The 26,736-nt window shown below is 39.0% G+C and overlaps 2 protein-coding genes across 2 annotated transcripts; one reads left to right on the top strand and one right to left on the bottom strand.

Moving 5' to 3' along the window:
* On the top strand, positions 1–8,618 carry SBSPON (somatomedin B and thrombospondin type 1 domain containing). Its single transcript, XM_064703553.1, has 5 exons — positions 1–217; positions 5,999–6,193; positions 6,753–6,843; positions 7,653–7,829; positions 8,478–8,618. The coding sequence occupies exons 1-5, from the start codon at positions 1–3 to the stop codon at positions 8,593–8,595; spliced, it is 798 nt and encodes a 265-aa protein (XP_064559623.1). The 3' UTR covers positions 8,596–8,618.
* Positions 8,196–26,691, bottom strand: TERF1 (telomeric repeat binding factor 1). The gene is made up of 10 exons (XM_064703552.1): positions 26,472–26,691; positions 24,581–24,676; positions 22,382–22,512; positions 21,173–21,259; positions 19,738–19,887; positions 17,551–17,657; positions 16,338–16,403; positions 16,210–16,253; positions 15,138–15,202; positions 8,196–10,909 (listed from the first exon to the last, which is right to left on the bottom strand). The coding sequence occupies exons 1-10, from the start codon at positions 26,683–26,685 to the stop codon at positions 10,751–10,753; spliced, it is 1,119 nt and encodes a 372-aa protein (XP_064559622.1). The 5' UTR covers positions 26,686–26,691; the 3' UTR covers positions 8,196–10,750.
* Positions 26,692–26,736: the final 45 nt, after the last annotated feature.

The following is a 26,736-nucleotide window of genomic DNA, read 5'->3' as shown; positions in this document are numbered from 1 at the left end:
ATGGGCAGCACGGCGCTGTCGGGAGCGCTGTGGCTGGGGCTGCTGTGGGCCGGGAGCGGGGCCGGGGGCAGCTGCCAGGGAAAGTGCTGCCAGGGCCGGGATGCCACCTGCGTCGGCGAGGGCTGGAGGGAGGGAGGCGGCTACGGGACCTGCTACTGCGACGGAGGCTGCCGGCGAGCCGGGGACTGCTGCCACGACCACGGCCAGGCGTGCCCGGGTAGGTGCGTCCGGCCCCGGCCCTGGCAGGGGTTAGCGGTGTTGGGCGGCCGGCGGGACCCCGCGGCCCGGCTCTGGCCTCTCCCCGGCCCGGGGGCTGCGTGCCGGGGCTTCGCGGGGTGCGGGTTTCGCTGCGTTCGGGCGGGCATGGGCTCAGGGCTGCGAGGGGGCCAGATTCCTCCTTTCCCAGCCGGGCACCAGGCTGGCTCAGGAAGGGAGACTGAGACTCTTCTCCCACTAGAGAGAAAAGGTTTCCGGATCAGCTGTAGTACAGTGACAGTCTGAAGTTATTTTCCCTCTAAAATATGTTACTTTTCACTCCGGCAAGTCCCAAACACAGATTGATTGCAGGGGGGGATGTGCGATTGCAGAGACAGCGGGGAGATTAATTCAGCACCCCTGTGTCTCTCAGCTGATTCCTCACATCCTGACAAACAAATATCAGTGAAATAATTGGGGAAGTCCCCACGGTGAGGTTTTGTCCAGGAGCATGAACCCGCAGGAATTTACTGTGAAGGCAAAGGCTTTAAGCACAGGAGCATGAGTGAGAGGGTCCTTTGCCAGCTCTTGGGGAATGGCAAAGCCTCCCAGTGAGCAATGGCAAGGAGGGAAAACTATCCCTGTCCTACCAAACTGTCTGCTTTGTAGGTATTCACAGTGCCTCTTTCTGTGGGATTTCTACCCTTTGCAGTCTTCACAACTTGAAGACCTCTCTGTGCCCTGGGATGCAGGACACAGACCTTGCTTTGCAGGTGCAGTACGAATACTCGGTCAGCTTAATGTCTCTTCCTAGCTGGCTGGATGCACGCCAGTCTCAGCCAAAAAGTCATGAGCCTCTGCTGCACAGTCCTGCTAATTAGGGTGTATTTAGCAGGCTCAGTGCCAGGCTGACATAGCCACATAGCTTTGGGACCCAAGTTGGCTTACATCTGCCTGGACTGGGAAGGGAGAGTACAATTCTCAGATGGTGTAGACCCATCCTAAGGGGTGTAGAACTGCACAGAAGAACTCAGCAGAGCAGAACTATGACCCCAGGTCTATAGAAGGAGCATGGTCAGCTCCTCCACAGCTAAATAATCTCCTCAGAGTAACAGAAGGGAAAAAATGCACCACAAAGTAAGACAGAAGGTAGCATTTTTGAAATCAGCATTTTTCAAATAGATTGTTCTTTCTTTCAGGAAAGTCACTAGAGGGAGAAATGTCAAGATGCTTGTCCTACAGCCACAGCATATTGCATCTTTTCAGTAAATAAAATTATTATTTAAGCATGAAAGGAGAGAGTTGATGAACATGCATAGTGTTAGCATTAAAACAGAGCTGAAATTCTTCAAAAAGAAGCTCAAGATTGTGCTTGAGAAGTTCTAGTTTGAACACTTTCATTACCATGACTTCTCTGGCACCTGATGATGCCCTGCTGTTATCAAGATTTTTTTTTTTTTTTTGTCTCAGGCTCAGGGGTAATTGCCTTGAAAGGCATTGTATGTCTACAATATAAGCACACCACGCTTGCACCCTGTGTAGGGGGTGAGTGCCCTAGATCCAGTCAGGAAGATGAGTTCCAGTGGAGCCTCCCTGTCTCACTGCCTCTCCTGCACCAGAGCTGGAATTTGCCAGTCTTTGGTGGCCCAGTTCAGGGAGCTAAGCTCACAGGGAACTATTTCTGTTCTCCCTATTGCCTGTTTCTGCCCGGTTTGACTCCCTGCACTGCCTTGCTGCCCAGCTGTGCAAGCACCAATGCAAACACAAACAGAGGGAGCGGCACATTTTGCATTCATGGATGTTGCATGGGAGGGCAGAATTCTGGCACCCTGGCAAGGTGGTCCTGGAATTCATACATCCACAATTCTAAATTTATGAGAAGTTGTTCTTTTAAAGGCAAATTATCATATATACTCTGTATGGCAAGTAGTCATTAGCTTGTATTCTGCATAGACAGAAATTCTAAATAGTTCCAGTGGAAGTTTTTATTGATTTACACAAGTGTGGCTGAAAATGTTAGACTCTTTTTTATTCCTATTGGGTGTTATTCCTATTGGGTGTTGAGGTCTCCCCATTGCGTCTTGTTAAAATCTACATGTTTAATGACACCAGGGGTGTTCACTGGCATAGTTCATTGTTTTAAATGTAGAGTTCAAAACTTTAAAATAGAAATGTGAAGAAAGGGGACCAATGGTTCTCATGCTACTGCTTGTTTGTCATCCTGTTCACAACTCATGATTTCAGTGCCTGCAGAAATGACATTTCATCCTCTGGGGAAAGTTTAAAGTGGCTCAAGTGTAAGTTATCAAGAGATGCTAGGATGCAAGAGTGTAAGGAATCATACAATCAACGCTCCAAAATAAAAGAAACCTCTGAAAGAACGAACATCCTAAAGCTGCCAGCGGCAGGGTTAAATTCTGTCATGTCTAAAAATCGTTGTAGGTTTGGTACTTTATAAATAGATGGCTCAGCAGAAGTTCATGGACTGCTGAACCCAAGTTCAAGAGTTTTAAAATAAACTTCTTTATAGTTCTAACAATGAAGAATATTTTTGAATAAATGAAGAATGTTTTTGAAGAAAGAATATTTTTGTACATAGCGTTTTAAATTAGAACTACTGTCCAATGAGAAAGACTGAGAAAGGAATCAGCTCACCATTTGAATCAAAGTGGTTACTCTGAGAAAAGCTGGAGATCCTTACATATTACAATATGTGTTGTGCAATGAACATACTACAATCCTCCATTTTTCTTTTTCCAGAGATGGGAAAAAATTAAATAGACTTTAACTCAGAAATCAAAGATTTCTGAGAATCTGTGTTTCATAGTGCTGCAAATGGAAGACAAAACCAAAGTTTTTGCTACTCAAGCTGTCTTTCATAACATAGCAATGTAATTTTTCTGTGATTTTTTTTTCTGTGATTTTTTTTTTTTTAATTTCAAGTGTTGTATTAGCTTCCACATTTTGGCAGGTACCTGAGAACAAATCCCTTCCTTCAGTTTCCTTTGACTTGCATCCTCCCCGTTGTTTTAAGGAATCACCATTAAACATAGTTAAAATCGTCGTGCTAACTAAGCTGAGCAAATAGCAGCACAGAGAGGGATCTATAAAGATGTAGCTATGGATCCCTAATACTTCTTTTTGTGTGTCAAGAGATGGCACCATTCCTTTTATGTCAGCTCATGGACCCAGTCTCTGTCATGCTGAGGAATTTGACATCTTTCCAGCAAGGCACAAAATCAATCCACTGTCCCTTAACAGTTTTTGGGTACTGACTGCAAGAGCGACATTATTATCTCACTGCCTAAATTCCATTCTAGCAACCCAATATTCTTATTTTTCCACATGACTAGGGCAATTCATCCTTCTTACTCTAAGTCTTGATAACCATAAAATTACCATATATTTCTGCAGATGACCAATATTTAACTGTCAGCTTGGTTTGATTCCAGTAAGACATGAAGTCATCGCTTTATTTGTTATGCACTTAGTCCCTTTGGGAGTTTCTTCATGGAAAATTTGATGTTAGACTGATGTTATCTGCATATCAAGGTGCTAAAATGGGATTAAAGTTCTGTGGAAATTCTTGTTTATGCAGGTCATTCATGTAGCCAACTTGGAAGAGAATCAATAGATAAGGAAACAGGCTGGATACTTACTGTCCTTTGGATACTTGGGTAGAGCTAGGGTGTGTGATCAGACATTGAAATCTGTGCTTGTACCATAAATCAAGTGGAGTCAAGGACTTTGTGGTGCAGTGTCAGGTGTCTGCATGTGCCAAAGGAGGCTTTTTCTGTGATTGTCCAGCACAAATCATACTCAGGAGCTGTCTGGGAAGGTGTTCCTCAGTAAGTAGAGGAAAACACCAGAGAATACTAATTGTTGAGGAGGATGGACAACTGGTGTCGCAATACCCAGGGCAGCCCTGTGATTCTGTATCAGTGGAATTCCTCAGGGCGTGGGATGCAGCACCCTCAGCCACAATACACCTGGTGCTCAGGGCTCTCAAAAGTGGGCGAGTTTGGTCAGAACAGCTGGTGCACAGTGAGAACAGAGGAAGGGAATTTTAGTGAAGTGGTAAGGACATCTGCCAAGTAGCCTTTTTCAGAGGTTTTAGAGGTTTTATCTGCTTTATGATATTGGTAAGGGTCCAAGAAATTAGAGATGTAATGACAGAGCAAACACTGCAATTTTTATGTTTTATGAGAAGAGTCACAAACCCCAAGGAGGTTATCATATTCTACTCTTCCTTCCCAGTGTCTTGTACTGGCAGAATCCCAGAGGGCATAAAATATTTTCCTGAAAGACTAGTTTGGTCCCATCACTTTCCTGCAACACTGATACAAGGATGTGACTAGTGGTTAAAATGTAAATCTTCATGGGGATTTAAATTGGAATTCGGAAATGCAGAAAAAAATTGAAAGCATGTGATATGTTCCATTGAAAGCTAATGAGAAATAGTACACCTGGGAAGTGAAAAGTTTTATTTAACTAAATAATGAGAAGCATGACCCAAAACAATCCATAACCAGTTTAAGATAGCCCACCTATTGATGATAATGTTTTTTCTAACCTGGAGCACCTACCAGGTGGCCTGCTGGAAAAAAGGCTACTGGGAATGGATCACCAGTCAGATTAAATGTCCTTGTAGGCCACAAATTGAGGATGACTCGTGTAGGGAAATGATTGCTTATCCTCAGAGAACTCTTCCACTTGATGGATACCTATGTGTGAGACATTTTTCTTATCTACTCTTTCATGGCTCCTCCTGGCACAGCTGTGCAGATTTGAAGCTCCCAGATGGAGAGGTTGTGTTTGTTCCGTCAGTGAGCATCCAGAGATCATCTTGATCTAACCCCTCAGGGTGCAGCCTGCAGTGAAGCTTTGAAAAGTTGTAGTATTCATTCTAACTGCTAGGGAAAGGGAAAATTTTTAGGTTATACAGTTTTCAAAAACAGGGACTTGATGTTCCTGGAGATGAGGCTGAGGAAAGCAGTTTCATGAAGAAGTAAAATGGCTGTATGTTCTTTACAGTTGCGTATTGATTTAATGGAAAAACGAAGTGAAGACTTCTGTGTTATGTAGCTTCTCACTCAGGAATAAGGTATCTATCACGTGTTTTTGTATTATGGGAATGACACACAAAACCTTTTCTTCCCTCCCTGAGGGAAATGCAGTTTCTTATAATTCAAAGTTTACTTTAGAAATAATGGTACTTTCCCCAGAATTTTTGACCAAGTTCAGAGGAAGTTTGTGATCCATGAGAATTGAAATTCAAATATCCAGTGGACTGTTCTGTAGTTGGATATGAGCAGGACCTGTGTTAAAACAGGTGGCAGTGGATACAGTAAGTGTTGAAGAAAAATTAGACAGAAATTGATCTGAAGGGAATCAAGCATGATGCTGTTTAATGTTCCAGCCTTTAAGCAAAATCTAGTGGTGTAGGAGCTGCCAAAGAATATCAGACCAGTCTGGTGTAGGTAATCCATGAACTGGTCTCCTTTGAGGCTAATGCTTCATGCTTCAGAAGAGGGTACAGAAGAGCCCCACAGCTGTTTCTTTGTGGACAAGGGATGTAATAGGGAGCCAAGCATTGCAAGCAGGTTTGAACTTTCAATTTGAGTATGCAAAATCCCAGAAGAGCATTCAAACCCATATAAATAAAATTAGAAAAGAAAAAGTAAAAAAACCCAAACCAAACAAAAACCCCTTCAAAATAATCTGATTATCTCAAGATTTTGAGAGCAATTAGGATAAAAACAGAAGTCCTGACCACTGATAATGTTTTAATACTGCTTTGCAGCTATTCCCTGTGTTGTGGGGGAGTGGAGTCATTGGAGTGGCTGTGCAGAACAATGTCATCCTGGGCTGCGGGTCCGTCGGCGCTATGTACAACAGGAGCCTCAAAACGGTGGGGAGCCGTGCCCAGCTCTGGAGGAGAAGGCTGGCTGCCTGGAGTACCTGACTTACCAGGGGGAGGACTGTGGCCACGAGCATGGTATTCTCAATTTCATCTCTCTGCTGTATATTGTGTCCATCACAGCCATCACAAATTTTACTGATGTCAATGAACGGCAAAAAACCAAGCATCTGTCTGCAGTTAGCTGGTTAAAATTATAATTTAGAACTTTCTACTGACATATTGCTTTTTATTCAATAATTTGTTTTTCTACTCTAGCTTTTCTTAATTTCTGTGCAAACAACTATGCTGTGTGCATTCCTTCAACTGAATCTAAGTATCAAATTATCTCTGTGCGAAGTTAGAACACAAATTCACTATGAAACAGGAAATAGTACTCCTTGTGGGATTCCAGTACATCCTCTTTCCTCACTGGCTAGATAGCATGCATTATTAGATTTTTTTTTTTCTGAATAAAGAGAGCTTAGCTGTAGGGAATGGGGTTGAGGTCTAATGTTGCCAACATTTTATCACTTTTTCAATAAAGTGAGCTAGCATCACCGTCCACAAGTTCCTGATTCCTTCACCCACTGTTACAGGAATTGCAATATGACTCAGCTGTGCCTTGCTGTTTTACCATAACTGTTTTTTTCCTCAGTCCCTGCTTTCATAACTACCTCTGAATACGGTAAAGAAAGAAAAAGACGAGCAGCATCTTCTCTCTGGCCTTCAGACAAAGAAGCAGCAGGGTAATCTATTTATCATATGTATGTGGGTCATCTTGTTCAGCAGAAAACAGCTGTCTACAGAGAAAAATGTAATTAAATTTGCAATCATTAAACAATAAGCTATGGCTTGTACTGGTTTTCTCTCCCGCAGCTTATTTGCATGTTCTACATATTGTTTATTACTTGCTAATTGTCCTGAATTAGACATTGGGATCATGGCAGGTCTGATGATAGCTGCTTTTGAAAGCCAGCAGTAAACAATGCTAAAACAAAGCTGAATGTATTGTAAGTGTAAGTCTGAGAAATTAGATGTAGGTCTCTGAACAACATGGGCTGAATGGGATTGGTCTCAAGAGACCTTTTTTTTTAAACTGTTTGACACAAGCAGTAAAAAATTTTGTTTAGTTACCAGTAGAGATGGTAATGAAGTTTAAATTAGGCTATTACTGGGTCTGTAATGTTTTGTCCTGTGCTATTTTTCCTAGAACAATAAAACTCATTGATATTCCTAGTCTCTTTTCCATTTTCTTTCAGCAGCATAGAAGAAAAAATATGGGTTACTGAGATCTGTTTTTCAAAATAATTTAGGAATACAGAACACTACCAGAAAGTGAGATTATACATTAAACACTGGACTGGGGCATAGAGTGAGAAATAGTTTGCATAATGTTTCTAAGAATCCACTGATTGGGTTAGGGTCAGAAGGAGATTTGTTAGCAACAACGATGTCTAATTTGCACCAACCACCCTTACGATATGTAAGTCCATTCAAAGTGCCTACTTCGCTCGTGCTTGATCTCTCATGATTTGGTGCTTTTCCTCCGGAGCAGATACTGCGTGGAGTTCCGGACGGAATCCCTTTCCCAGCACTGTGCTTTGGAGACGCGCCCGCACGCGCGCTGGATGCAGTACCTGCGCGAGGGCCACACCGTGTGCGTGGCCTGCCAGCCACCGGCCATGGGCCCGGCCACGCGGCGCTGCTCCGGGGACGGCCACGGCGCACACGGGTGAGCCAGACTGCTCAGGGTATCTCATTAGAGATGCATTAAATGGATCTAAAAGATGGAACAGCTCAAACCGTTTGTAGAGCTCAGAAGTTTTATCCTTTTGCTTCTCACAGAAATTGCTTTTAAAACCTAGATAAAATTGTGAAGTCATTTTAACATAAGAGTTTAATGCTTTATTCACTGTTGTGAAGAAGTGATGGAATTTGTGTAGTGGAAGAGGACTTTTTACAGTTGTGTGCACTTTTACTTAAAAAAGGTATTTCCTGCCATAGTCCAAATCTGACTGCAGATTTAACAGTGGTGGATTGGTACTCCCCTCAAGCATATAATACCTGGTTTTTAGAAAAGTAATTGTGAAAGCAGATATTTATTATTAAAGTAGATATTTATTATTCAGAACTGATTTTTATTTGATCCATACATTTATTAATATGCATACTACTTAATACCTGTACAACCAGCTGCTCAACCCACCATCCTGGATATTCCACTTAGTAATAGAATGTCTGCTCCAGAAAGCATTTTAAGAGCTAGATGAGTTTAGTAAAGTCTTACATGATTAAATCTTCTGACATTTTATACAACACAATCCAGAAACACTAAATACACAGCTTTACTCCTCTAATTTCATATTTATTCTCATTTCAGAGATAAAATCCTACACTGGGAAGCAATTGGCAACTCTCAGTGCCAAGGAACCTGGAAGAAGATCCGGCAACTGGACCACTGTTCCTGTCCCCTGGTGCATAGTTTTATTTTTACATGAAAGTTTAAATGGCCTTTAAAATTGCAACAAAAAGACAAAGAAAATTAACACCAATGCCAAGAAATCTATATATTTCTGCTGCATTTCTGGAGCCTTAACAAATTTTAAATGAGTCAGGACTTCAGCAGAATCATTTCAGGAAATTCTCTTTGCCTTAATACAAAATGCAAAAACTGATCTCTGTATTAGAACACTAGAAGCATGTTACCATGTTTCTCTTTTGTAATTAAAGAGCTAATGTTTCTAACCATAGTCATTGCTTTCCTTTAGTTCTCCATCTTTACTGGCCATAGCCCTGTCTCCAGGCAATGCTCCTGCTCAGTAGTGAGCCAGTCAAATATTTTCAAGTCTGAGAATAGTTACTGTCAACATTTAAGAGCAAGGGAGAATAAAAATGAAGTTTTTGAAAGCTAAAACTGATTTCAGGTTAGGTACTTTGTTACTGTCCATATCATCTAGACAATTTTTTACACTATAATTTTGTAAGTATTCTTCCTCTACCCTGCAGTTTTCACGTTCAGCCTTCATGAAGACATAGACCCAGACAGCATTGTTAAGGAATTGGTCTCCTCAGAACTTCATGTCAGTAATACACATTGTAACTTCTCTGGCAGATGAACTTAGACAAGACCTTGTGACTAAGGCCTTGGCTAAGAGTAAAAAAATTACTTATTACTAGTTAAAAATGCTCATCTACAATGACTAACATATGAACCTGCAACAGCTGAGCACAGGCAAGACTGCTATGCAGGTGGAGAAAATATCCTGTTAAGATAGGCAGCATCTCTCCATACAGCATAAAGACTTACTAGGAGAAGCCATAGAGTCTGTTAGCCAGAATGAGGAAGGTGATCTGCTTGAGGTTCTGTCCACAAAAAGTGTGTTGTGAAACAAACCTTTAAACTGCATTTTACTATTTTATTGTAATGAATGCAAGCCTCCAAAACAGAAAGCAGAGATTATTTTAATACTTTCTGAATGTTTCAGACTTCATAACTATATGTTTTCCTTTTTAATGGGGAAAAGTAGCTCAGAGAGCTTTGTTTTAATATGACCAATTCAGACAGGTGCTTGTTCTTAAAAGGTTCTTGGAAAATAAAAACCTTAGCCATGAAAAAAAAGTACAGAAAATATCTGAATTCAGGGGATTTCGCTCTTAAAAGAATGCTGTATTATGTTAGTTCAAGTCACTAGATTCACACCAGTATGACAGTGGAATGCATGAGTTTTCTGAGATTGTGGAAATCTCTTCCAAATGATCTGAATCCAGAGATAGAGGCTAGTGCCATCATCCATCTGTCCCAGTCTCCCATGAGCAGGAGAGTTGCAGTGGCCAGCAGAGACCTTGATAGTGACCTCCATTAAAATGTATCTTTGCTGTCACTGACAGTGTAGACTCATTACTGAGCCCCACTTTGGCCATGTGTTTTTGCGCTTTCCCTTTCCTGCTGGTCTGGAAGAAGGCACTGATCAAGACAAGGTAGGTGTCACAAGCTAACCAAGAAATGCTAAGTGCTAGTGTAATAGGGTTTCTTTCCATGTAAAAAACTAACCAGTCCCTTTGTTACTTAAAAATATTATATGAATTTACGCTTTTTAACTGCAGAAAAAAAACCCCAACAAACCATCATCTCAGAAAATTAGCAATACTAATACATACATACTTTTTGGTAAAACTTATAGAAATGTCAAGTCTGACCTAAATTTCAAAGTGAAGCAAAACAAATTAGAATGGGTTATATGGCAGGAAGTAAAATAATGAAAAGGTCAATCTAAAAAGTGATACAGCCCTTTAAAAATACAGAACATTTGACTTTTTATTAGCCTCCATCAAACTAAAAATGTTGCCAGTCAGATCTAATACCCCTATTTACATAACAGACATTTCTTAAATCACTACAAACATTTTCACATTTCAGAATCTAGGTTATCTGTTATTGCATGTAGCAAAAAAGGCCAGACTTTACATTTAAGTCATCATTACCAGAGTAGGTGAGCTTACACAAATGTTTTACACGTATTACTATTCTGTTTCATGTTTTATGTCAGCAGCACTGCTGGACACACTGACACTAAAATAAGATGTTATTCTGAAAAGCTAGAGTAGGTCCTTATGTAGGGAAAGGTCAAGAAGAGTTGGTTCCTGTAGTCCAAATCAACTTTGTTTGATCTTGCTCAATGTTCTCCACCGGTCTTTCAACATGACACTTGTTCGGTTGTCGAAGTCACCATGGGCTAAAATTTTAGCCCAGTTACCCACTCCAAACTCCTTTACTCCCAGTTTAAGCTCCAGGTCTTCTTTTGGAGTCCATTTCTAGGGCAAGAAAAACAGCAGATTTTTGAACAGAGAAAGGTATTAATGTGAGAGCTTATAGCAAATATAAAAGTAAGCTTTCAAACAGCTCTCTAATTGTTAGAGTACACATGTCAGAGGGTTTTTTTTGAGCACCATATCTTGAAACTAGAGATAAATGATACATTTTTAACTGAACCTTTAGAGCTTTATGGGGGCTCCCAAAGGGGATCTGTGTTAATAAAGCCCTGGGTTAATTGGAGTAACAGGACTGGAAGTAAAAAATGTTTATAGAACATTACAAGAGCCATAAGAATTGTAAATGGCTGAATTTTACAGCCTAAAATTTATAGCTTGGTGGAATAAAAGGTTGGTTTCCCAGAGTATGTATAAAACCTCCTCCTATAAGTAACAGATCACTTCCAGTTATCAAATGGATAAATGGCATTGGCTATGGAGCAGAAGAGAACTTTACAGAATCATGTTATGGCTATCCTTTACAATTGAAAACTTCAAAATTGTAAAGAACTGGGCACAAAGGGAAATGCAGGTGCAAAGGAATAGCCTCAGCTTAAAGCCAGCTAGTAGATCTGGTAAGTGCAAGGAAATGTGAATTAAAGGGGGACAAACATCACTTAACTCTGAAAATAATGTACCCAGTGGAAATGTAAATCTTATGGCTGCTGCCATTACACAAATGCATACCCTCCTGCTTGTGCACAAAGGGAGGATGAGCAGCAGGAACACCCAGCCAATATGACTGTCAGTGGCACAAGAACCCATATCCATGGAAACAGGAGGAAAAAATAAATTTATTTCTTAATGACATGGAACCCCTTTGGGATCTTAGAAAGATTCTGCTCTTGTAAGCATCATCAGTACAGTCTCTGGCCGAGTGAAAATTTTAAGTGCTATTCTGCATCGTTCCACCCTTCTGTTAATTTAAACTTCTAAAAATTGCAGCAGGGCTCAGACATGCAAGACAAGGGGGAGTCACTGAGTGGGAAGGAACTTAGATAACATTCAGCCTCAAAACTGTAACAGATCAAAACTGTATCCTGGTTTTTCTCCAAAAGGGGAAAATGTGGCATCTACACAAAGTGCAAACTGAGGTGTATAAAGACCAAACTTCAAATCTCAAAGCTGGATTTATTCCAGCTTAATGCAAGTATCAGGGTCTTTTCAGTAAACTCTGATCACTGACAAACTTCACTAAGCAGTGAAAGAATTACAAGTAATAGTAGTTCAACTGTATTTCTACACAGTTAGGAACCTAAAACTTCACTAAAGTAGTTTACCCTTTATCAAAAATACTTCCTTTTTCTAATTCTTCCTGTTCCACAGATCTTTTGCAACATTAGCAGTGAATAGCTTTTTTTTCTACTATTATTAAAAGGCCACAGATTCCATTGGAATAATGTAGTTCATCTCATTTCAGAGCATGCCAGAAAACTTCACTAAATAAAATCTTTATTCAAGTAACACAGTTATGCTTGACCTACAGCACCAGATAATTCAAATACTTTCATCAAAAGAGACAATCACAGCCCTTGTTACTTGCAATGATTAATTACATTTGCTGTTAAAAGGGATGTTTTTAGCTTGTTTTGATTTTTAATTGCTCACATTGAGCTTTTTAAAAAAATAAATTTCTTCCATTTATTGTATAAATGAGGGCCTGCTTTACAGGTAAATCAGGGACTGACTCTTCAGTGAGGAACAGAACAGAGCAGTAACTTGCCCCCTGCCCCACTCACTGACCAGCTCTCTGTCCCTTCTGGGACAGAACTGATGTAGATTCCAGCTCTGCACTGTTACAGGAGTGGTTGAAAGCCTGGACGTAATGCAGCACTACGCTTGAGCTCACATCAGCACAGTGCCTGGTCCACAGCAACAATGTGACATCTGGCCAGCTCTGAACACCAGCAGAGCAAGCTTCACTTAGCCAGGCAGAATGTAAAGACATTCGCTCACAAATCTGAAGATCTTGTTATTCCTTTGAGTCAGTTCTGCTCTAGTAACCTGTCTTCCTTTATGCATTAGGGGACTCTGCTCGGAGTCAGAGCTTTTTCTCCTTCAGCTTTAAATATATGATTTTTTTATTCCATACAAGTCTGACAAAACTCTAAACATTCAGATTTTCAGACACATTGCTAATTTAAATCAAGTATCATCTAGATTTTAGACAACTCAAAGGACTTGCCATATAATTGCTGGATATAAAATTGAGTACAAACAGTTCTCTAAATTCTGTGACACTTGCATCCCCTAATTTAGGAATGAGAAAATAAAGTATGTGTCCCTTCAATAGCACTGCAGATTGTTCTATGCAGCTAACTGAAAACACTGCAATGAAAGGCTGAAAATGGGCACTGAACCATTGCAATGAAATGCCATTTACAAAACAAGAGCAAACAATGCCAACATTGAATGAGGGACTACATGGAAAAGGAAGTTCTAGAAGTCAACAGCTTGACATTCATTGCATTCTTTCATGCATGTGGACAATTTTATAACCCAGATGATTAAGAAGAGGAGCAGATTTATTGTTTAAAAGGCCAATTATCATTGCTTTCTATAAAACATTTATGAGGTTTTAGTGGTAGGGAGTAAGGCATAAATATAACAGAGGAGCAGATGCCTACAACTTTTCTAAGCGTTGAAAGAAACACAGTTCTGAATGTTAAGTTTCATTTAAGTTCTCTTAAAATTTTCAATGCCCCTGTCAGATGCAGTTCTCTACAAATTTAGTCCTTATATTTCAATTAAGGCTGAACTCTAACAACATAATTAAGCAAACAACTCCTATTTTTTTCTAACAAGATGTGTGTGTAAGCCCTAGACCTAGACACAGTGCTTGTAGGTGACCCCGTAACAGACTAGCTCAGCACAAAAATATGTGACTACAAAGCTTTCATTAGCTCTGTGTCATTGTGGTCCAAACAGTTTAATTCTTGATGTTGAAAACAAGCTTGATGGAAGGGCTCATGCTTACCAGCAACTGCCTAACAAGGTACCTATCCAAGTATATGCAGGAATAAAGTAATTTTGTCTTTAAAGGCAAATCCAGTAAGTGATGCTTTTTTTTTTTAGGGCACTGGTTTTATCTGCAGCTTTTAAACAGATTGTCAGTGATCTAACTATTCCTGAGATTTGTGAAAAAGTGAAAAATCTCTTTATAGGGGCTTAAACTTCAAGAATGAGGTCTCATTAGGACTTCAACTCATTTGAGGACAGCATGTAACTGAAGATGTAATCAGTACATCAACTTCAGTAAAAATGCTTAAAGAAATAGAAGGAAGTATAACTCTCCTCCAGAAAAAAAAAAAAAAACAAAACAGATTTCGTCTTCCCTGTTATATGAAAAATGAAATATCAAAATGAACAACAGAAAATGAAACACCTCACATCAAAATGGATATATGATGTCAACTTGTACTATAATCTAAACAGAAAGACTCCACATTGCTTCCTAAGAGATATTATGAAGAGGAATCCAACAATGGCAATACACATATTCAATGTTAATTTCTTCAGTTACCATGATAAAATGCTGAATGCTCATGAAGGAAAATTGGCTATAATCAAAAATCAGCTTGAAAGACCCCAACATCAAATCAACTTCAAATTGCATTCTATTAAGGCATACACTTCTGCACATCCTATCAATGGGAATTCTAGCATTAGTGAACCCAGTAGGGTTATTTTAATATAATTCAATGAAGTAGGCTTACCCACGAAGAGTGCACAAAGGACCATTTGAAATGTAGCATTATAAGAAGACCCTACCATTTGGTTTATACAAACTAGAGCAGTTTCCCAAGTAAATGTTTTTACATCACATAAAAAAGTATTGAGTTATAAAACTGCTAAATTTTTAAGCTTTTAAGATGGAAAATGAGTTGCCTCTGATAATTGCCCAAAATTCTCACAGGCAAATGACATCCTGAATTCTTTAATCCAAACCGTGGAAAGAATTTTTTATTTCACACTAAGCTTTGGTAATGGTGTATTTCAACAAATAAAAGCCTTGGAAGCATTAGCAACAGCAGTACTTGAGACAGTAAAAATATGTTATATTTCCTGTCTTTAAAAGAAAGGGACTGTAACAATTTCAGGAACTGTAGCGCTTGAGTAAGCTACAGAGTCTTAAATCTAAGCACTAGATTTAAAAATTAAAGCTGAGGAAAAAAAATCCGTGCATGCTGATTCATTTTATCTCTGTTTAGAAGAGAGAATAGGTACAAACCTGTCTTCTTCGGCTACATGCCAAAGAAACTTCGTTTTGTCCCACATTTTGCATGTTGGTAAGACCTAGAAGACAGTTAACATAAATCCAAAACAAAGAGGAGTCAACATCAAGGCAGCAGTTTTGCATTTTACTATTTAGACCTGACAAGATGTACACTATTTTGATATGCTTTGACAGATTGGGAAAATTTCAATGTCTCTTTACATACATACTTTTATAAATGAATACACATGAACCTTGCCATAATCCAAGGGCTTCAAAAAACAGACTATTGAAAAAACCCACCCTAATTTCTATACAATAGAGCTCACAGAATAATATTTTAAACTATTAGGTAAAAATTGGTACATAATAACAAAACATTTAATTTTGGTAAAAACATTTTTACTATATGCACTAGTTTCATTTTACATAGAATGGGAAGTAAGAACCAATGAGAGCTATGATTCTTTGTATACAAATTCCATCATTTCCAAGTAGATTTATCAGGTTTTAACTGCAACAAGCACTCAAGGCATCTTAAGAGTTTGTTCTTCTTTATACAACATGGCCTCGTGCAGGAACTATAACATCATCTTGCTGTGGTAAGAGGGCGCTAATGGTCTTAAGAACTTACTTATAACTATTATATTATCTGTGTTAGGTTTTTAAGAAGTAATACCAGGAAATCACACAAACATCCTGACTTTGTACATTTTACAATACAATTTGTTTTTCCAATCAGCTAACTTCTTCAGTTCCTTCCCAATCAGGTTATCTAGCACAGAATTCAGAAAGAAATGAATTTCAGTACTGCTGTCAGCTTTCTTTTGGACAGGATACCATAAGTCCTGTAAACCAACCAAGCAAACCAGAAAACAGTCAATGATTTTGCAAAATTAATTGCTGGAGAACCTTAAGCCACTTCATAGCTTCGTAAATATGGCAACCACCAAATCTGCATTTGTGCAGAAACCATACACAACTTGGAGTGTTTTTATCCACCACAACCATTTCTGCATTATTTTTAAGTACTATCCAATGTGATTGGATTAAGCGTTTGAAATTGTAAAAATAAACTAATACTCACTCTGAAGAACTCTGCACTCTTTGGGCTTCTGTCCCGAACATTTCCTGCAAAGAACACAGATCTGAAGTAAAAATACAAAGTACTTGATGAAAAGTCTGTGACCAGAACAATAACACAAATTTCTTCACCTTGCTATGGGTTTTTTTATGACTCCAGATGACTTATTTGTGATATACTGTTTCTCTTTCACCAACCTTAAAAAGAAAAGACAAAAAAAATTATTTCCTAGGCAGCAACTTGCCATTTATATAATTCAACAATATTTTAATGAAAGAATCTTCTCTGTAGAAGCAGTGGCATACAATAACTGACTGCATCAATGCATTCACCCTCTTAACCTTGCCTCCCTATACCTGGAGGAGAAATACAGAATCTGCCGAGTTGGAAGGGACCCACAGGGATCACTGAGTTCAGCTTTTACCTCTGCACAGACATCCCCAGGACTCACACCATGTATCCAAGGCCACTATGCAAATATTTCTTGAACTTTATCAGGTTTGGTAATGTGACCACTTCCTTGGGCAGCCTGTCCCCAAGACATTTAAGTTGAAGATAAGAGGTATTTTGCACTTCTATTTTTCATTAGGAATTATTTCCATAGGTATTTTTGAACGAGTCTTTAATCATATCTCTCAGATGTGTCAGAAGCTGCCCTTCTAAAAAAACAAATTAAAAAAAATCTTATGACTTGTCTTCCTCTATACTGTCTGCATCAGTGTCTTCTTAACTAAATGATGCCAAGTATTCCAAGTACAAAAATGAAGAAATAGAGACTCTATCCCAGCTAAAGCCAGCAATTTATTCACCCTGAACAAGTGGTGATAAATCTAGAATATTAGCATTTTCCAAAATAATCATGTAATTGTTCTGAAGGTTTGCACTGTCAGAATCATGAAGCAATGTAACTATTTCCCTCCACACTAGCATCATTAAGGGTTCAGCTGTAAGAAAAATGCAAGACTTAATAAATTTCCTTATTCTTTTTCTTCTTGAGATGACCTATAGCCTGAAATTAGAACTAAAAGGAGTTCAACCAAGCATTAAAAAAGCAAAGTCTTTTTTGTACTTATATTATAATGGACTGACAGCTGTTTAAACTGCAAATTGTGCAACCTCACAAATAATTAAACTTAATGATGAGCTTTTTCATGTAAATGCCAAAAGTAACAACCACAGAAGAACACAAATTTAAAGAAAATAGAGAATGTGCTTGTAACTAATTTTCTATTGGACAGCAATTTGGAATTTAGTGCCCCCCTCCCTTTTACCTACTCTTTGATCTACAAGTTTCATGTCACTGTCCAAGTACATCCCTTAGCAGTATAATACTTAATAACAAACCTATGTTTTGTTTCCAAATCACTTCTGCCATTTTCATTGACTTTCACAGGTCTGTTCTGCAATGCTGTTGCTCCCAATCCTTTAGACACCACATGTTTTGTGGCTTCCTGTGAGAAATACAACTGATATGTTAAAATTAAAGCCAGGCAGCACCTAGATAGGAGTTTGCACTAAGTTTAACATGCATACTTTTTATTAGAACTAGCAGTGCTTATTTGACAGACATTTCAGAGGTATTAACATTAAAGAAGTAGTTTCAAAACAACTTTAGCATGTTAAGTTGAAATCCATAAAGATCTTTATCAACTAATAACTTGGAGAAATTTTAGTCATAGCTGCAACTGATTTTTATATGGACACAAAGAAATACAACAAATAGTCGCATAATGAGTGAACTTACGAATGTGTTAAGTAAATTACAGAACTTAACTGAGACTGCAAATACTATCAAAGTACTCCAAATCTGGTTTTTATAACTAGGTTAGAAACTAAAACTGACAGGTGTCAAGTTTATCTAGTTCTGTAGCACATGGCAGGACAAAGCATACATGTAGCATGTTCAAAAGACATGTCTAAGCAGACTTGAGGCTTGTAATAGAACCTTTTTTGCACTGGCAAAAAATATTTCTAACATCCTGCTCAAACTTCTAGCCACAAACTAGGATTATTTCTCCTCCATTGCCAAGAGAAGGAAGTAGTAATTCATTACTCCTTATAGAGTACCTAAAAGGACCTCCTACACTGAATAATGATGGGACTTTACCTCTTACCAGGGCTTGTAGAGGTAGGACAAGAGTTAATGGTTTTAAACTAAAAGAGGGTAGATTTGGATTAGATATAAGGAAGAATTTTGTTTTGTTTATGATGAGAGTGGCAAAACATGGAACATTCTGCCCAGCAAGGTGGTTGATGTCTGATCCCTGAAAACCTTCAAGGCCAGGTTGAATGGGGCTCTAAACAACCTGATCTAATTAAAGATGTCCCTGCTTACTGCAGGGTTGCTTATTGTGGGTTGGACTGAACTACCTTTAAAGATTCCTTTCAATCCAAATTACTCTATGATTATACTTCTACATCTGGCACTAGAAGAAAGAGAAATTAGCAGTTAAAGCTAGAATGTTCTTCTGCAGAGAAGACAGGGTGCACTGCTGGGAGACCTGAGTGCTGCACAGAAGTGGGAATTCCTCACAAAGTTCTCTCCTCCATGTGCCAGAGTAACTGTTCAAAGTAAGATTTGCAATGTGGGTGACAGCAGGACAAACATGCAGGCAGTGGGGATGCAGGCAGCGAGGGCCTTAGGCATGTTAGTATGGAATTCTGGGCCTTCTCTGACACCTCCAAGCCTCCACTTCCTCTTAGACTCAAAGAAAGAGCCTTGAAAAATAAACTTGAAAACTGACATTCAAGTGAAACCATTAAAAAGTATTCCTTGTATTATACTTTGAGTGTATGTAATAAGTTGTCCAGTCTCTCTGGTAAGAGAATGAAAAACACAGAGGAACTTCAGGATTGTTTATTTAAAATTTGCTTCTTATTACCTTTAGACGTCTGTGCTTTTGTAATTGAATAATTCAATATTCTTTTATACGAAGTAAACATAAGAGAAATTCTTTACAATCCTCCTGAAGATGAACTGAAGAAGGAATGTTGTTCTTGCCAATTTTAAATCACTTTTGAGCGAGACTGTTTGTAAGGAACATTTGTATTTACAGGAAAACAGCAATAATAGTTTTCTATCTCCTAACTCCCCTGACATTCCTAAAGCTTTTATTCAAATTAACAGGTCTTGATTTTTTTTATCTTTAGTATGGGAAGACATGTAGGCTTAAATAAAATAAGCATTAAATATAAAGCTACATTTTTAAAGGAGTCCCATATCAGAACTGCATCTCTTAAGCAGCTCTCGTTTTAATTACACTAATGTCCTAACTATTTTTCTAATCAAAAAGTTGTGGGAAAAACATTCATAGAAGATATTTAAGAGGAGTCTCTTTCCTACTAACTTCCTCCAAGACATATTAATTATAACAAAAAGGTTGAAAATAAGACAATCTAAAGGAAGGCAAAGTTTTCTTTTCATCTAATACAGTAATTGAATATTGCCTAAACAACTCCCTTGGAAGGAGAAATCTATTTAACTGTATCAGGTAAATTTTTTCAAAAGTTTTCAAAATACTTTCAACATACCTGCATTAAGAAGTTAGTTTCATTTTCTTTCATGAAAAGTTCAATGTAAGACTTGATTTTACTTATCAAAAGACTGTAACTGAAGCTTTGGAGAAGAGGAACATATGGATCCTTGGTTTTAATTATGGTTGCCAGCTTCACCCTTAAAGGCTAAGAAAAGCACAGCTTTATACAACACAATCCTGCAGCAAACTTGGTATCTATGCTAAACAGGAAATACAGAAAGCTCAACATGATGATTATACAGTTTCCTGCATATCCCTATACAGTTCTGCTGCAGTTTGAAACAGTTCTAGAGTCACCTAGACATTTTGCCAGTTATTTACCTTATGTGCTCATAAATGATCAAGTGTAACTGACCAGAGATTTACATTTTCATTTCCTTTATGAATAACACTGAAAGCAGGGCTGTCAGTGGAGGAAAAACACTCAGAAAAAGCCACCCATTACTCAGTTCTCTCTTCTCATTTGCTATCTCAAAAAACTGCCATTGAAAGGGGTGTACAGTATTCAGGAGAAGGAAAACTTAGTACAGCAGCATTAAGGATACATCAATATTGATAATTATAAATTCTCATTTTGTCTACCAATCCCTTTGAATTTTACAGAAGCCAATCCAGCCTGTGTATAGGTTACATTTTTATTCATGAATTTGAGCACTATTACCACAATCTACACTTTCCAAACATCCAAATGCTCTGAATGGAAGTGTATCTGAAGAGTAAGTTATACACAGGCTACTACTTACATAGAAAACGTGTCCTAATATACCAGTTGAGGATATAGGAAGCATTTTTAACTTCTCTTCACCTACAGTTCTTCTGTTGCTCTTTTCTCTACTCCAGCAAATTCAAGTGTGTGCACTAACTATTATATTAGAGAGTTATGCACCAACTATTATATTAGAGAGTTATTCACTCAAACTTGCAACTTTCTGAATGACGCAGCCAACTTCAAACCAGGAGGTGGCCCAACATATATGTTGTCTTTTCCTGTCAGAGGCATAATAGCATTCACTCTGTACTACAGAAGCTAATGAGTTTTCCTTCCCTGGGATGCTTTGGTATATAGAACACTAATCAGAGGTGACAGAGTCCACTACAATAGAAATCTGCAAATTGGCTGTTAGTAGTCAGCACTATCAAATTCCCAGAATTTGTAGTGCCATCTCACTCCTCATATGAAGTGGAAGAGGGGATGAAAGACAACTCCTGCTAAAAGCATTTTACTCCCACAAAAATCATCCCATTTGTCTATCAATATCCTGGCCACAAATTTCCTTTTGTATTCTAAAGAGACATAGGTATGAAAGTGACTGGACAGACAATAATGAGATTGAAGTTATGCAGGTAGGATTTGCTAGCTTTGGAAACCAACTCCCCTTTTTCTCCTCTGAAAGTCAAGACCTTTTAATGCAATTTAAACAAGTTACTACCTTATCTGATTCAGAGTCTGTGAACAGCCTTTCAAGAACTTCAGCAGCTTCCCTGAAATACCTGTTTTCCATATGGACTGCCACAATCTACAAGAAATATAATTAAAAGATATGATTAAATACTTTCCACCTGAGATTCAGAAAAAGCAAGAGAATTCACAATTCTACAGTTTTCTAAGACTCCAAAAATTCAGTTTATATATTTAAGAGTTACTGACACATATCTACTTCTAACAGTTAGTTCTGAAATTAGTTTTGAAATTTTTTTCAATTGGTATCTTTTTCAGATTTTACCAGTTAAAATTTGTTTGAAAAACTGCCAAACAGGAACTATATGAGATAAAAAAGGTGCCCTGTACAGATCTATTTACTCTGTACTAAAACTGAAAATTCAGTTCAGTCTGCTAATAGCCCAAGATTTTGGTAAAAAGGGCTCTGTTTTACTAAGATAGAATTTTTAAGGCTGGAAAAGACCTTTAAGGTCATCAAGTCCAACCATCAACCTATCACACACCACCATGTTCACCATTAAACCATATCCTCAAGTGCCATATACACATGTTTTTTTCAAACACTTCCAAGGATCATGTCTCCAGCAATTCCCTGGGCTGTCTGTTCCAATGTTGTGCAACCCTTTGTGTGAAAGTTTTTCCTTATACCCAATCTAAATCTCCCCTGGCACAACTTGAGGCCATTTCCTCTCATCCTTGTCACTAGCCACCTGGGAGAGGAGACAAACTCCCACATGGCTCCAGTCTCCTTTCAGGCAGTTGCAGAGAATAACAAGGTCACCCTGAGCCTCCTTTTGTCCAGGCTAAACACTCCCAGCTCCCTCAGCTGCTCCTTGTAAGGCTTGTGCTCCAGACCTTTCACGAGACCTTTCCCCAGCTCCTTTGCCCTTCTCTGGACACTCCCCAGCACCTCAAAGTCTTTCTTGTCCTGAGGGGCCCAGAACTGAACACAGGATTTGAGCTGTGGCCTCACCAGCACTGAGCACAGGGGACAATCACTGTCCTGGTCCTGATGGCCGCACTGTTCTGGATACCAGCCAGGCGCCATTGGCCTTCTTGGCCACCTGGGCACACACTGGCTCTTGTTCAGCTGCTGTTGACCAGCACCCTCAGGCCCTTTCCTGCCAGGCAGCTTTCCAGCTACTCATTCCCAATCAGTAGGTAGCATCCTGAAGCATTATGAGTAAGTCACACAGACCTGAATTTGAATCAAGCGACGAATTTCTTCATGAAGTTTTTCCAGTTTAATTTCTTCCCTTTCAAGTAAAGTCCAGAAAGACAGAGCAGATTCCAAAGGTGAAATTCTTTTATCATTTTCAAACTGTAATCCTTAGAGGGAGAAAAAACCAAAGTACTCATAAAAATTAAAGGAAAAAATTAAATAGATTACAGTATGCAGTAATATGCAGTAAAGTAATACGTGCTATACAATTTCAATTCCTTTTTCCTCAAGTTTTAGGTGTTTAAGAAACCCAAAGCAACTGTCTTCTTTTCAGAGACTGGTTCTTCCTACCCTTGCTACTAACATTACTGATGCATTTTCAGGGGCTATTATGTCAGCTAATCATTGTTCACTTAAAATGCCACTTGCAATTAGGTATTTGGTCTGGCATTAATAATGCATTAAACTTAGCATGAGATTTCACAACATTTGATATTGATACTATTAATTTTGTAATACAATCACCATGGTAAGTTGTTTTTTCTTCCTGTGTCTATCACTATTTCCATGTCTTAACTTTCTGTTGCATTTGAAGTGCTTAAACCAAGAGGGAAACTCAAACAGGTCTACACAGGAGTGTCACTTAAAAAGCAGAAGCAAGCCCCCATGCCACTGTACTGCTGGGCCAACACCAAGGTTTTGCAAACTCCCAGCAAAGGATCAGTGACCAGTTCTGGCAGAAATCTAGTCTAGCCCAATATTCATCCCCTTAACACTCAAGCAGTTTCCCAGCCTGGTCATTGCACACCTGCACAAGTGAGTGTGCCAATGTAACAGACGCAGGAGGAGCTGGCAGGTGCACAAGTGCTTCTTTCCCATGGCAGTGTCGGCTTAATTCAAGATGTTCACTGAACTACAGCCTCACTTATGTCTTCATTTTATGGTATCAGCAGAATCTCTCTTAATAACTGATCCCTTTCATTAAGTATTTTTCAGACAGAAGGTAAGCAATTTACACAATAATGAAGAGAAAAATTATTTTTTATCCACTACAATGTCAAACAATGAAATTTCAAACAGTATTATGTGCATGTACACACATAACTAAAACAAAAACGTCTCAAGTAACATGACACTTCATATTGTTTAATAGTGTGAAACAAAAGCGTTGAGCTCTTAGAGAGCTGAAACAGCCTCGTCTGTGTGATCATCACAGATCAAATATTTTAATAACTAGAAAAATAGCAAAGCTACCATACATTAGCTTTCCATATACACATGCAATCTTCCTCACCACACAGATAACTCTCCACTGATAAGAAAAACACACAGTGAAGTAATATTCTCAAGTGTTATATGCAATAATACAATTTAGAGCATTAGGACAAAAATTTCATAATTTGTATACTATTTTAAATAATTTTATGAACTATTTCAAATATTAGAATTTGATTCCCAAGCTAAACTAAATCAGGATGCCATAATACCTGATAAACAACATAGGAAATTTAATTGTATAAAAACAAGACTTTGCGGCATTGCTAGGCTAGAATACACTTTTTTCTTCCATGCTTATGCTTTCAAGACTACTTCTGAAGTCTTTACATTCCAAAGAGCTTTATCAATAAAAAGAAGTTAGTCTTCCAGAAACTCAAAACAAAATTATTTTGGCTAAACCAACAAGTTGCAAATGCAGCCAAACAGAAGATGGAGTGAGTAAGAGCCCCAAGGACTTGCTGCCAGCTGAGATCTTAGAGTCTTCCGTAGGAAACATGGGCAGACATCCTTTTCATCCACCTTCTCATTCCTGCTGTCTGTCCTACTTTAATCTCTAGAGTGAAATGTGCAGAAAAGAACACATATCCTGAGTTTTAAACTTGTAAGTATTGTTCACTAAGAGTCAGTCAGGTCTTTCCAGTATATTTCTTTTGTTGATACTACTCTGACAAAAAAAGCCTGGTAATTTAAGAAGTATATGGTCATTCAAACTCCATGCAGCTAAGTCAGTCAGCACAGAGTAACACCAGTGCTGCAGACAGCTCAGTCACATGTGTAAAAAAGATAGTCCAAAAAGTGAAATTTATCCAATTTATTTATATATAGCTATATCTATATTTTAAATATATATATATGCATAGTAAAGGCTATGTGAAAACATTTCTAATTTACCTCTGCAAAAGTTCATGCAGTTCAAAGTATTTTTAAACACTTGAAAAAAAGAACCTGAGTATTTACCTAGGCTTTTTCCTTGTGCAATTCTTATCAAAAGCTGACAAAGATAGACTGTTTTTTTCTGATGTGGAGGTATTTGGGAGAGGCCACTAATAAGAACTGGAAAAGAAGAGAAAAGTTAAGTCAGTTTTGCTCCAGCACTGCCACAGTGTGGCTAGATATATAGTAGACACTGTGTTACCAGATTTTACTAAATTTCTAATTCCTCAAGAAACCAATGAATCCCACTTAAATAGTATTCTTCCTTGCTAAAACAACTGAAATAATATTTAAGAGCTTGACCAGAAGAATATATCCTTTTCTGAAGAAACAGCAGAATTAATCACAGGCTTATATTCATCCAATTCAAAGACCATAGTATTAAATGTAGGGGTTTTTTTTTGGTAAGTAGGGTACTACAAAAGACAGCTGTCAGCTCCAAAGAGCACTTCCAGGGAATGCCCACAAACCTTGAGCCACAGACAGACTGGTATAGCATGTTGCTATAGCAACTTACAGAAATAAAGCAGTAAAAGCTACATGGAAAGCTTACTCAGAAATGTAAATTTACAAGGAAAATCCTCCTTGCAAGGGTGGAAGGTCACAAGGATTATTACGTATTTTAAAAAGGGAACTATCATGAGCTTATTCCCATCATTCAGGTTACTGTGAATTTCTTATGCTAATGTGCTGGATATTGTAATTCATCTTCACAGCATAATACAGAACCATTCAAAATGAAAAGTGAATCACAGAACAGTTGGGGTTCAAAGGAGCTGCTGGGTATGATCTGGAACCACAGCCTTCCTACCTTTCTGCACTTACTTCAATTTGAATTTACTTTCTTGTTGACAGCCAATCATTATTTCTGTAGGGTCTCCCTTTGTCACAAGAGTAACAATTCTGTGTTTCTACGGAAAAAAACACACCTACTTTTCTATTACAATCTTATGACTGTGCTAAGCTTTTCCCAAAGACTTCTACAATATTGACTTAATAATCTTAGAGTGCCAAACTCTTTCCTCTGTTGCTGAACAGAGTAGGAGCAAGTTCAAGATTTGCTATTACTTGTTATTTCCACATGGCCTTGAATTCTGTACAACTTTATTAATAGTTTCTACTAAAACACTCAGTCTTCCCAGGAGATCTTTTCACTCTGCTTTTGCATTGACAGTATCTCTGCTTCCCACCTGCACAAAACCTCAGTACAATTCTCCTGCTGAGCTGCAGTCTAAAGGCCACACACCGAGAAGCAACATAAATAATTTAATCTAGCAGCCTCCTATTCAAAGTACTGTAGTAAGTTATCATTAGATTTCTTACCATATCCCATATCAACCTACTTAGTAATCCTTCTGTGTGCCATTGTATTCCATTCTTTGCACAAGTTTAAACAAGTCATACTGCTATGTTCCCTTGAGTCAAGAAATGAACACAGACAAAACATCCCCCAAAGCTCTAACCTGGTATCGTCAGGAAAACTGCTTCTCACTGAAGAAAACATCAAAAATCCATCAAATTTATCTGAGTCTTAGACATTTACTTCTAGTTGTCAACCACTCTCACTCTAAAGTTTATTCCCCGTTTTAAATATATATTTTTCCATTCAAAACCCAGTTACCACACTTCATCTCATCTCAGTCTGACAGACTATAGTTCTCTGAAACATTTCCAGCACTGCTGTATTGCTGTCGTGTGCGAGTGCTGCCGATACTACACCTGCCCTTCACAGCCCGGGGATCTCCTGAGGCCCCCGACAGAGCTGAGCATCACCCCCAGCGCTGCTGACCACGGTGGTCGATGGGCAATGAGTGTTTGAGTGCCCGGCGTGCAGGAGGGCGCTGCCCCTGCGGCCCCTCAGGACTCGCTGTCCTGGGCGCGGCTGCGCAGAGCCCGAACCGCCACCGCCCCTCACCCTGCGCAACGTCCCTCCACCGCCAGAACTCCGCCCCGCTCTGCTCCGCGAAGTGCCGGCACAGGCAGGAGCAGGCGAACTCCAGCATCCACTCCGCGGCCACAGCCTCCAGGGCCTCCGGCGTGGCCGAACTGACGGAGCTGCTCACGGAGCTGCTCACGGAGCTGCCGCTGCCGTCCATCACTCCCGGCGCGCCCTGGGCCGCCGTCGCCATCTTCAAACCGCGCGCCAACGGCTGCCGGCCCTGAGCTTCGCCCGCGCCGGA

This window comes from Zonotrichia leucophrys, chromosome 2 (assembly GCF_028769735.1).
Source record: "Zonotrichia leucophrys gambelii isolate GWCS_2022_RI chromosome 2, RI_Zleu_2.0, whole genome shotgun sequence".
Classification (NCBI taxonomy): Eukaryota; Metazoa; Chordata; class Aves; order Passeriformes; family Passerellidae; genus Zonotrichia; species Zonotrichia leucophrys.
Note: the sequence above shows the minus strand (reverse complement) of the source record. Positions and strands in the feature narration are given on the sequence as shown.

Excerpts from the sequence above, each read along its gene's own strand:
- SBSPON (XM_064703553.1), top strand. The coding sequence starts at position 1 with ATGGGCAGCACGGCGCTGTCGGGAGCGCTGTGGCTGGGGCTGCTGTGG. Across the intron at positions 6,194-6,752 it reads GGACTGTGGCCACGAGCATG|TCCCTGCTTTCATAACTACC; the intron begins GTATTCTCAATT and ends TTTTTTCCTCAG. Across the intron at positions 7,830-8,477 it reads GACGGCCACGGCGCACACGG|AGATAAAATCCTACACTGGG; the intron begins GTGAGCCAGACT and ends TTCTCATTTCAG.
- TERF1 (XM_064703552.1), bottom strand. The coding sequence starts at position 26,685 with ATGGCGACGGCGGCCCAGGGCGCGCCGGGAGTGATGGACGGCAGCGGC. Across the intron at positions 21,260-22,381 it reads GTCGCTTGATTCAAATTCAG|ATTGTGGCAGTCCATATGGA; the intron begins GTCTGTGTGACT and ends TATTTCTTGTAG. Across the intron at positions 16,404-17,550 it reads GATTTGGAAACAAAACATAG|GTTGGTGAAAGAGAAACAGT; the intron begins GTTTGTTATTAA and ends TTTCTTTTTAAG.